Source organism: Cyprinus carpio, chromosome A25, assembly GCF_018340385.1.
Source record: "Cyprinus carpio isolate SPL01 chromosome A25, ASM1834038v1, whole genome shotgun sequence".
Taxonomy (NCBI): domain Eukaryota; kingdom Metazoa; phylum Chordata; class Actinopteri; order Cypriniformes; family Cyprinidae; genus Cyprinus; species Cyprinus carpio.
The window spans coordinates 1,304,069-1,316,568 of NC_056596.1; the positions used below are offsets into that span (position 1 = coordinate 1,304,069).

Below are 12,500 nucleotides of genomic sequence, written 5' to 3' on the forward strand. Positions count from 1 at the left end.
AATTAAAATACCCATAACATACTGTTATATTATTATTATTATTATTATTATTATTAATTAATAATAGCTAATAATTATATTTATATATTTTTTTATTTTTTTTAATTTATATTTTTTTTAGTTTGTTTTATGTTATTTGTTTTGTTTTTTGGGTAATTCAAATAAAGTAAAACAATAAAATGCAATGCACTGGATTGCAAAAAAATAAAAATAACTAATCTTCCTTTATTATTATTTAAATGTATATAATTTATAACAGGCAGACACGCAGATGATCAAATACACAAACAGACAAACCAATAAACAGGAAAATGTGTGTAACACACAGGAAAAATGACAAAACAAACAAACAAGAGGTGCATACAAATAAAATCAACAGGAATCTCTTCGACGATTACTAGCTAGTAAATAAATCTTATCGTAGTTCTCTTTTGCCTGCTTATGGAGGTCGATGTTATTTTGTTGCACTTTATCCGATTAGATTTTCCGTCTAGGTTTTAAATGATTATATGGCTTGTTCTTGTCTAATGGTGAATAAAATATCTCCCTTTCCATTCATGGACACGTTGACCTTTCATTTCCCAGCGGTTGCGCTTGCAGACTGTGTCGCTCCACTAATGCTGCCTTACGAGGTGATCAGCGCTAATTAAACAGCGTTCTATGACCTTCTCCTCTACCTGAAACATCATCATTATCTCCCATCTCTCCAGCAGCTTAAACACCTCGCCGTCCTCGGCCCGTTAACTTCACGAGCCACTGACTTCCTCCACCCAATCCAAACACTTCCTGTGCCTGTTTTGAATATTAAGCAGCTCATGAATATTCAGCAGAAGAGAAACACGACTGCTTTCCTTCAGGTCGCTGTGTGAAAGTGTTTCAGACTTCAGTCCGACTCTGTGAAAAACTCAAACTGCTAATGGCTCTTAAGTGAGTTTTTTTGTTTTATGTTCATTATATTTTTTCTGCTAATGTTTGGTTTGTGTTAAAATAAGGGTTTGCGGGATTTTATTTGTGAAACACACACACACACAAAAAAAAAAAAAAAAAAAAAAAAAAAAAACACACACACACACACACACACACATAGAAGCAGTTAGTTTTGTGTTCATGACAGTTATATTAGCATCGCATTACTATTATAGTTTTAATATATTATTAATATTATATTGTTAACATTATTTTGTCATTCATGGAACATTTTTTTAGAAGTTGGCACTCGTTTCAGAATGTTCAGAACATTCTTATAATGTTTGCGAAAGAGTAAAACGTAACATTCAAGAAAAAATGTACATTTTTAAATTTAAATTCGTACAAATTTTTAACGTTTAAGAAAAAATTTATATTTTAAAAAACTGGACGTTTAGAGAATGATCAGAAATATAGTTTTCATAACTAAATTGGAATGTTTTGTTAGTATGTAAATAAAGCCACTTATTCAATATTCAGAGCCGTGCGATAATATTGTGATGATATTAACAATCACGTGTTTGCAATTTGGTAAATGGAAAATTATGTTCAGAGCCGTGCGATAATATTTTGATATTAACAATCATGTGCTTGCAATTTTTTAATGTGGAAGTTAGGAAAACGTTCTTGGAATATTTTTTGTTTATACTTTAAAGCAAATCTAAATTTTGGACTGGATATATGTATATACAGATTTATCCACGAACATTCTTAGAAACGTAAATAAACAAATAAAACATGCATTCAAAGTCATCTATTTTTTATTAATGTTCTTAGAACCTTATTCATACATCACCATTCATGGAACGTTTTTTCCTGAAAAGTTTCTTAAACGTTACTCCTTTCAGAACGTTGAAAAAACGTTCCCATAATGTTTACGAAATAATAAAACGGAACGTTTATAATAAAATGTTTTTAAAGACATTTAGAGAACGTTTAGAAATAATGTTTCCATAATGGAAGCGTTAGCGAAACGTTCATAGAACATAAAATGAAGCTGAATATACTCATCCATTCAACTTTATGCTGTGTGATAATAGAGAATAGAGATTATACATTTTTATTAAAGAATAAAGATCCGCTGCGACAAAGATACAGAATAAAAATGGTGCAAAAACTGATTTTAATGTTTTTTTTTTTTTATTATTATTTAAATGTTCTTTAAAGTTACTACTTGTTTCGGAATGTTTGCAAAATGATTAAACAATGTTTTAAAGAACTGAATGTTTAGAAACCATTCATAACATAATGGTAATGTTAGCAAAACTATATTGTGTAAGTATGCAAATAAAGCTATATACATATATATTCAACTATATAGTGTTAGCTGCGGGATGAAATATTTATATTTTGCTGGTGCAAAAAGAGGTGTATGCTATGTTTTCTGATGTTACTTGTTCTTGTTGTCGACATCAAGTCTTAATTTAAAATCATGTGTTTATGGATATTTATGAGCTCAACCTGAGAGAAAAAGACCTGATTCCTTGACCAGGACTAAACATGCCATTACATTTTTTAGTAAATTAAGGAGATCCTAAAGCGGAGGATTTATTACCTGCTTCTTTATGCACATAAACTGAAGTCATTAAGTCTTCTGTGTGTAATATAAGCAGCACTGGTTTGCAGATCCTCGTCCCACCATGAGACTGCATAAATGTAATAATAAAAAGAGATTTAATATCACTTACCCAGTCATGAACATTAGTACTGAGTGTGTTTGTGGCCTCTTCATCCTAATGAAACCGAGGGTTTGAATATGATTATTCAATTACGGTTTACCAATCTGCCAAGAAAACTCGGTGGCTAATGCAGTTTTAATGCATGATGAAGCTGATGATAAGCTTTTGATTCCTCCATCTAAACATTTTTCCACAGTGGATTACAATCATGGACTGCTTCCCTTTCGGCCCAGATCTGCTGATGGGGCTGAATCTGTGGATTATGCACTCAGCGTTTGGGACGGAGTCCAGAAAAACACTCCCTTCACACGCTGCGTTTGATCAAGAATTCATGCATGGAGTCGATGGTGAGCGGCTCAGGAATCAGATGCAGTTTAAAGGAGCGTTTCAGATGAAAATTGAGATTTATTCATCATTTAATCACCTTCGTGTTGTTCCAAATCCATTTGACTTGTTTGTTTACTTCTGTGGAATACAGTTAAAGAATATTATGGCTGCTCTTTTCCATGAAATGAAAGTCGAAGGGGCTTTTATATGCCAAAAAAACATTATTGTGAGTGAACAAATAATTTCATTTCAACAGAGCTGCACTGAGACACCAAAACAAGCTTTCCTATATTCTGGATCACGGGTTTTGGATCTGGGGTCCAGGGAAAGGTTTAGAGAAAAACTGGATTTAATTAATTAATTAACAATTAAAAAAAAAAAAAAAAAAAAAATAAAAAAAAATATATATATATATATATATATATATATAATATATATATATATATATAATATATATATAGTATATATATATAGTAACAATAAAAATATGTATATATATATATATATATATATATATATAATAAGATTAAAACAAATAAAAACAGAATGAAAAAAAACAAATAAAAGAGACTAAATTAGGCAAATAAATGAGTAATGAGTAAATACATATATACATTAAATATGTTAAAATACACATTTTAATAAAATAAGTAAATAAATAAATTAATAATTAAAAAAAAAAAAAAACTAGAATAACATAAGCAAAAAATGTGTACATGAATACATAATGTTACTCAAATAAATCAAACTAGAATAAAATAAGCAAATAAGTAAACAAATACAATTTGATTAAAATAAATCACAATAAAATAAGCAAAAAAGTTAATAAATAAAAATTACAAAAATATTCAAATAAGCAAATAAATACATTTTAGACATATTTATTATATACATTTTAGCATGGGAGTCCCTCATACTAGGATGGCATTGAAATTGACATTGAAAAGCCATCCGCTCATTTAAAAGACTCTTCAGGGTCGTGAATCGTCCTGATGTGACTGTAATTTCTCAAGTGTGCGACCTCAGCGACCACAGAAACACAATGTCGTGCCGCCTCCGGTGTCGGGGACAGATTTGGCACAGGTGCCATATGTGCCCAGCGTGCTTCAGCAGCCTCTCGCTGGACGTGGCACTCGGCCAGCGGCGGGATACAGGAGTCCCAGCATGCAGCGGCCTGATTCCAGCTGGCTCCTAAATGACCAATTTACTATCAGAGAGAAAAACTCTCCGCGACAGATGCTACAACCTACGGGAGATTATATTACGGTTTCTGCTAGCTATTAACGGCCGTGAGGATTCCCATTATGTTCGGTGATGAAGTCAGCAAACGCTTAGGTTTCAGTGAGCCATGCTTCAGAGGAATCAGAGGCTGCAGATTTGACTGACAGCACTAAGCACCGCCCCATTCCACTCAAAAGGTAGAATTTCTTACCTCTACTCTTTCGTACTCTAAAAGTGCAGCAGAAAGGCATTTGAAGTCGACTTTCAACTTGGTAATGATCAAAGTTCCTGTTTAGCAAGCGCTTGCAGAGGCAAGAGTGAAAAACAAGGTAAATGAGCTTCTTTTGTTGATAATCAAATACCGGCAAGTCATTTATTATGTACAAAATAAAAATAAGAAATAAGCATATGAGTAAATACATACATAAAAATGATAAAATATGCAAGTAAATGAATAAATAAATAAAAACAGATTGAAATATTAAAATTTAGAAAATGAGCAAAATCAAATAGCTGATATGTTTATCACATTTCCCACACGTTTTGACACTGCACAATAAATAAGTTTAGCATTTAGCATGGAAAATGGGATATGGAAAAATAATTTAGTTTTTGTGAGAGTTATGATCAGGACTGATGTTGGTAAAAAGGGGTCTATGTCAGAGAAAAATAATAAATAAATAAATAAATAAAAATACACTAAATAAATAAAACTAAACTAAACTCAGCTGAACAACTAAACTCAAATGGATACCTGGACAATTTTCAATCTGGTTTCCGACCTCATCACAGCACAGAGACGGCACTCATTAAGATAAATAAATGATATTCGCTTAAATTCTCTGGCAAAATATCAGTGCTGGTATTAGTAGATCTCAGTGCTGCGCTTGACACTGTCGATCATAACATACTACTAGAGAGACTGGAAAACTGGGTCTGGCTTTCTGGGATGGTACTCAAATGGTTCAGATCATACTTAGAAGGGAGAGGTTATTATGTGAGTATAGGAGGGCATAAGTCTAAGTGGACGTCCATGACATGCGGAGTCCCACAAGGCTCAATTCTTGCACCGCTCTTGTTTAGCCTGTATATGCTCCCACTAAGTCAAATAAAGAGAAAGAAACAAATTACCTATCACAGCTATGCTGATGATACTCAGATTTACCTAGCCTTATCGCCAAATGACTACAGCCCCATTGACTCTCTCTGCCAATGTATTGATGAAATTAACAGTTGGATGTGCCAGAACTTTCTTCAGTTTAGACAAGGAGAAAACTGAAGTCATTGCATTTGGAAACAAAGATGAATTTCTCAAGGTGAATGCATACCTTGACTCTAGGGGTCAAACAACTAAAAATCAAGTCAGGAATCTTGGTGTGATTCTGGAGACAGAGCTTAGTTTCAGTAGTCATGTCAAAGCAGTAACTAAATCAGCATACTATCATCTAAAAAACATTGCAAGAATTAGATGTTTTGTTTCCAGTCAAGACTTGAACGTGTTCATGCCTTTATCACCAGCAGGGTGGACTATTGTAATGGTCTCCTCACCGGCCTTCACAAAAAGACCATTAGACAGCTGCAGCTCATCCAGAACACTGCTGCCAGGATTCTGACTAGAACCAGAAAATCTGATCATATCACACCAGTCCTCAGGTCCTTACACTGGCTTCCAGTTACATTTAGGATTGATTTTAAAGTACTTTTACTTTATACATTGATTTGTTTTTTGAATAGGTCTGTGGTATATTGCTGATATGTTTTGTGAATATAAACCTAACAGAGCACTCAGATCATTAGGATCGAGTCAGTTAGAAATACCAAGGGTTCGCACAAAACAAGGGGAGTCCGCCTTTAGTTACTATGCCGCACGCAGCTGGAATCAGCTTCCAGAAGAGATCAGATGTGCTAAAACAAAAGTCACATTTAAATCCAGAAAGAAAAAAAAAAAAAAAAAAAAACATTTTAGAATTTAATTCCTTGCTTTTATTATTATTCTTATTTTATTAGTAGCACTTTAAATTACCATTGTGTATGAGATGTGCTGTATAAATAAACTTGTCTTGCCTAAATAAATACATAAATAAAGCTTAGCATTTAGTATAAGGAAGATAATTTATTTAGTTTTTGTGTTTTTCCCCCCATAAAAACACATACGGGCATTTAAAAGGTTAAAATGAATGAATTTGCGTGAAAACTAATTAAGATCAGGACTGATGTTGGTAAAAAGATCTACAACAGAGAAAGCAATGAATAAATAAATAAAATTAATAATATGTAATATGATATATAATGTTTTTATGGACATTTTATGGACATTTTTTTGTCCTCTGAGTAACTTTTTTTAATTGATGCACAAAGATTAAAGTTATACTCTTTATGGACATTTTATGGACACGCACCGGTACTCAGTACCGCACTTCCAAATATAGGTCTTGAGCGTACCGCCACCTCTCCGTGCGCCCAGAACGTGCTTTTAGCGTACCGGTACGCTCATTTGGACATCTGTTTTAATAGAGGTGTTAATCCTTTGCCTGCGCTGCCGCTTTTCAGAGCGCCCTTCATAATGCACGCTTCCTAATTTTCGTCCCACCTAGAGCAAGAGACTACATTACCCATACACCCTTGAGTTTTACAAGTGAAAAGCGCATGCGTCGCTTTTGCCGCTTTCAGTGTCAACAACTCAAACGTGGCCGGAGATGGTGTGTGAAACGCGCACACTCGGCTCGGTTATTAAAAATACAAATACAGTGAACAACACTTAATATGCTCTCCTGGCTTCAGACTCTGAGTACTAAAAGAACCACGGTCAGAATCAGATGACTCGCTGGCTGACACCCTGTTCTACTGTTCTATGGGTTATGTTATGTTTTATAATTATTTTATTTACATTTTGTTAAAAAAAAATTCAATACCCTTTTGCACATTTTATTTTATGTTCAGTAGCTCTTTCTAAGGGTATTTTTTCAAAATCCTTTGCACATTTTATTTATGTTCAGTAGCTCTTTCTAGCTCAAGCAAATCCACAAAATAATAAAAGGATTTATTATTTTTTATAAGGGTCGTCTGTTGACTGCTGTATATAAAACCCCTTCAACCATAGTTGTTGTTACAACTCAGGGAATGAGGGGGAGTCATCAAAAAAAAAAAAAAAAAAAAAAAATAATCTATATATATATATATATATATATATATATATATATATATATATATATATATATAGGCTATAATAGAGTACCGGCACCTCTTTTGGGGCCACTTAAAGCACTGTTTTAATTGATGCACAAAGATTAAACTAACCTGTAGTACTAGTCTAAACAATTTATGCAACAGGCCTTAGCCGGTTTTTTTTCGATCGATCGTACACGCCGATGTGTAAGAAACCCGGTTTGTCTCAAAATATCGACAAACTTGTTGAAAAGAAACCTTCTTCAGTTCGTCTCGTAATGAAGAGTAAATGTGTGGTATCTTATCAGCTCCTGCCGTCCGTGCTGAAGTTATCTTCCGTCTGCAGCTGCTGTTGAGCAAAAACAGTGTGGTCCTCCTTTATTTATTTATTTCGCGCCACGCTGTTAACGGTTTTAGCTGCATAACCGTTTATTAATGCGGGTCTCAAGGACGGTGTGACATTTCCTGACTTTCCCAGCAGCACGCTTGATAAAACTGACATTTTTCTATCTCTGGAAAAGCAGTCGAATGGAGGGAGAGACTATTAAGGCTCCTGGGTTTTCTCCGAACGGGGATTTGCCGAGACCCAGACAGAGATTGAATTCCAATTTATAAGCTTCCCTCCATCCTGAAAACACTGCCGATGACGCGGTACATTCACAGGCCTGACAGATTCAGAGGTACGGTTCAGTGTCTGTCAGCTCACGTCAGGAGATTGAGTCTTTCTGTACTGTGATCTCGCAGACGTGAGCGAAAAGCCCGACATGACAGGAGATCTGCTGCAAACCCCGAGAACAGCCTCACCGAGCACCACTCAATTTACCAGACGAAGCTGCCTGCGGGATCTCAAGAGTTCACCGTTTAGATGAAGAGGACGTCTGGGTCTAGAAAAATCTCACATGAGCAGCTGAATATACAGTGCATCTCAGTGTGATTCCAATATTGACCATGTTTCCCCTCTAACTTGCTTCCTCTGTGCACTGCAGGGTAATCAATAGCTGAGTTCTCTCCATGATCACAGATATTGAGAGTTAGGGACAGACTTACAGTCGAACAGATTTACCAGCATCAAACGCCACATCCGCAACAACACAACAGTCAAGCGTGGTCCAGATTCCCTCACTAATGAACTGTGCTGTGTGGAGACTGAAAGCTGTGCGAATACAGCAAGACATTTCAGGTTTGCAACTATTGTACACAAAAGATTGAGAATAATCATGTCAAAGCACAGCGCTTTAGAGAGCCAGTGGACAAACTTCAAAAGCAATAATTCAGCTCTATTAAGATCTTTAAGGAAACTTTTACACTTCTCTCGGCAGGAACAAACACTGAAAGTGGCCACATGTGAAGCGGTAACGTGCCACATGCAGATTTCTGAAAGCTTTAATATACATTTTTAGTGAAAAATGCTTTTATAACCCTTGTGTTTTGACCCGTAATGGTGCCTAATGGCTGTTTACCAAATGTTCCTATAATGGGTTTGATTGCCACTTTCTGCAGAACCGGATCGACATCTGGATGCAGGACTGCCTTCGGGGGTTGCTTGGCAACAAGGTCACACTGGACCACAACTACAGGCAACTAACAACACTCTGGAAGCATCTTGATAAGAGAGGATAACATGCAACCGCTGAAATAACACGGTACCTGTCAAAAGAAGGTCTTTATTGATAACAGGGTTTGACGCAAATACATCTGATATTTCAAGAGGGGCTCACCAGCTCATCAGAAAAACACACAGGACCAAGTTGATCAAATGATGGGAAAACAAAACACTGCGGTGAAGGTTCCAAAACAACACACGTATAAAAGACAAAGGAATCCGTTTTTGCTTTGGCTAAACCTGAAAGTACTGAAATGACGCGTAAAGTAGTAACAAATGCATCTTTTCTAATTCTACTTCTCAAGATAAATCAGATGTTCCAATACATGCACGTGAATGGAATTGGTTGCACAGCTGTTTGGTGTCTAAATATCTGATAAACAGCTCAAGAGATAATGATTTGACACGATCTTCTGTAACCTTCAATCTGTGCTGGGTAGTAACTGATTACATGGAATCCGGATTACGTAATCAGTTGTATTGTATTAAATACTCGTAATCAGACTACAGATACTTTTTTATTAATTACATGATTACCTATTATTAACAAAATACCAATAAATTGTTCATAATTTGATTCTTCATAATTGATTTCATCTTTTAAATTTTCCTTTCTAAAATCGCCTACTGATTACATACATTCCAAAAATCTTCCAGTTTTGTGGAAAAAGACAGCACTGACTACTGGATTCACGAACATTTGCATGTTCATGGTTCTCTGAAGTTGGTCAATAGTCAGAGGTAAACAAATAAAATATGCAATTTTATTTAGTAAGTGTTTTTATTTATTTATATTCATCAGTATTTTTTTTTTTTTTTTTTTTTTCATTTTCCATTTTTATGATTTAATTAATTATATATTACTTTTCATTAAACACACAACCCTCCCCCCACCTTCACAAAGTCCAGATTGGGAAACCTAGATGTAATGTAACGTTTACTGCACTTCATGCTGTTAATAACAACAAATGGAATATATTTGCTTTCTTTTTGTATTTTTTTATATCAATATGTTACAAGATTATGCTATTTAAATCAATGTGATAAACAAGTTAGATCAAAAGTAATCTAAGAGGAGTCAGATCATATTAACTAAACGTGTAATGTAATGGAATCAGCTACTAAATACAATTTTTGTCATGTAAATTGGAATCAGTAACAGACTATGATTTGTAAGTAAATCTACCCAGCATTGCCTTCAAGGTTTTTATTAATAAAGGCACAGATTTAGGTGTTCATTACAAGTATTTTCATGACCATCATGCCATACGTTCACTGTGAGGACAGCATTTTATCCATGTAGGCACAAGTATCTACATAAAAAAAAAGACATTGAATAATCAAACATCCAGCACCATAGACCAATGTCCTTGAGGAATGTGGAAAAGTCTGAGTTCAGAAAGTTTGTGCGCAGTGCAAGATTGCTTGATATAAAAATAGAAATTTCAAGGTAGAGTCTGTGATGGTTTTCCAAGGACTTCAAACACAGAGCAACTTTGGAAGTCAGTTTGACCTTTGGCTACGGTCACGGGGTCAGCTTTTTGACATCAGCTGTGTCCTCATGGGTGCCGCTGTCAATGGCTACACTGGGTTGGGTCTCCTGGGTCTCATTCGTACACGGTGACATGGAGCTGTTTGATGACCCGAAATGATGAGTGTCCACCAGGAGCAGCATGGATGTGCCGCACCTCTTCAAGGCCTCACTCATGATGATGTGCACTTCCTCTGGTGTGACTCCCAGATCAGACGGAGACTTCCGCTTGATGCGCTCGTAGGTCTTGTCTTGGTTCTCAGGGAACGTCTCACTGTCTTGGAAGCGTCCAAACAGCCAGATGAAGAACCCGAAGACCACGAAGGCTGCCAGACTTGGGATGAACGCCAGGGATTTGACGTCCAGACTAGCGCCCACGTAGCGGCTGTGAAGGAACATGTCTCTCTGGACATATGTCTGGTTGGTGAGGGGGTCAGTGTTGGTGGAGCGCCACTCCCAGGTCAGCGTGCTGCGGTTGAAGTTGCGCAGCGTCTCCGGATCCTCCACGGTGTAGATCTTCTCTCCTGGACCTACGTATTGACCGTATTCATAGGGCTTGTAGAAGATCTGGTTCTTCCACATGTTGAGGTCCAGGATGAGGACCATGAAGATGATTCCATAATTAAACCATTTCCCTGAGAGATGAAAAAAAAGGAAGATAAGTGTGTTGGGAATTTATCCCAGTGTATTTCAGAGCAACATACTCAAAACGCTTTAGCAGCTCTGTATAGCAACATCCTGGCAACTACCCAAAACACCCTAGCAACTGCATAGCAATATCCTGGCATTTAATCAAAAGACCTATACAACTGCATAGCAATGTCCTGGTAACACACTATCAACTGCATAATGATGTCCTGGCAACTACCCAAAACACCTAAGCAACTGCATATTAACATACTCAAAACACTTAAGCAACTCTTTATAACAACATCCTGGCAACTATCCAAAACACCAAAGCAACTGCATAGTAACATATTTAAAACACTTAAGCAACTCTGTATAGCAACATCTTGGCAACTATCAAAAACAACCTAGCAACTGCATATAAATGCCCTGAAACTACTCAAAACACCATAGCAACCACACAGCAACATACTCAGAACACTTGAGCAACTCTATATAGCAACATCCTGGCAAGTACCAAAAACACCACAGTAACTGCATAGCAACGCCCTGGCAACTACCCAAAACACCTTAGCAACTGCATAGCAACACCCTAGCAACACTCAAAACACCTTAGCAACTACATGGCAATGCCTTGGCAACTACCCAAAACACCTTAGCAACTGCATTGTAACATACTCAAAACACTTTAGCAACTCTGTATAACAACATCCTGGCAACTATCAAAAACACCCTAGCAATTCTGTACTGCAACACCCTGGCAACTACCCAAAAACACCCTAGCAACTGCATAGCAATGCCCTGGCATTTAATAATAATAAAAAAAAAACTAAACAACTGCATAGCAACGTCCTGCTAACTTCCAAAAACACCCTATCAACTGCATAATGACGTCCTGGCAACTACCCAAACCACCTTAGCAACTGCACAGTAGCATACTCAAATCACTTATGCAACTCTGTATAGCAACATCCTGGCAACTATCAAAAACACCCTAGCAATTCTGTACTGCAACACCCTGGCAACTACCCAAAACTACCTAGCAACTGCATAGTAACACACTCAAAACATTTATGCAACTTTTTATAGCAACATCCTGGCAACTATCCAAAACACCCTAGCAACTGTATAACAACGTCCTGGAAACTACCCAAAACAGCCTAGCGACGCCATAATAACATCCAGGCATTTAATCAAAACGCCTCAACAGCTGCATATCAACATTTTGGCAACTACGCAAAAATACCATAGCAACTGCATAGCAATGCCCTGGCAACTACCCAAAACACCATAGCAACCAGACAGCAACATACTCAAAATACTTGAGCAACTCTATATAGCAACATCCTGGCAAGTACCCAAAACACCACAGTAACTGGAT

The 12,500-nt window shown here is 36.4% G+C and overlaps 1 protein-coding gene across 1 annotated transcript in view; it reads right to left on the reverse strand.

Annotated features, from left to right (window-relative positions):
• Nucleotides 1-9,856: 9,856 nt before the first annotated feature.
• The window catches only part of LOC109101297 (transmembrane protein 117), a 54,280-nt gene continuing 51,636 nt past the window's right edge, over nt 9,857-12,500 (reverse strand). Inside the window, exon 8 of the mRNA XM_042714981.1 lies at nt 9,857-11,127. Coding sequence (XP_042570915.1) covers nt 10,487-11,127 — 641 coding nt within the window. The 3' untranslated portion in view covers nt 9,857-10,486. The remainder of the gene's footprint in view (nt 11,128-12,500) is intronic.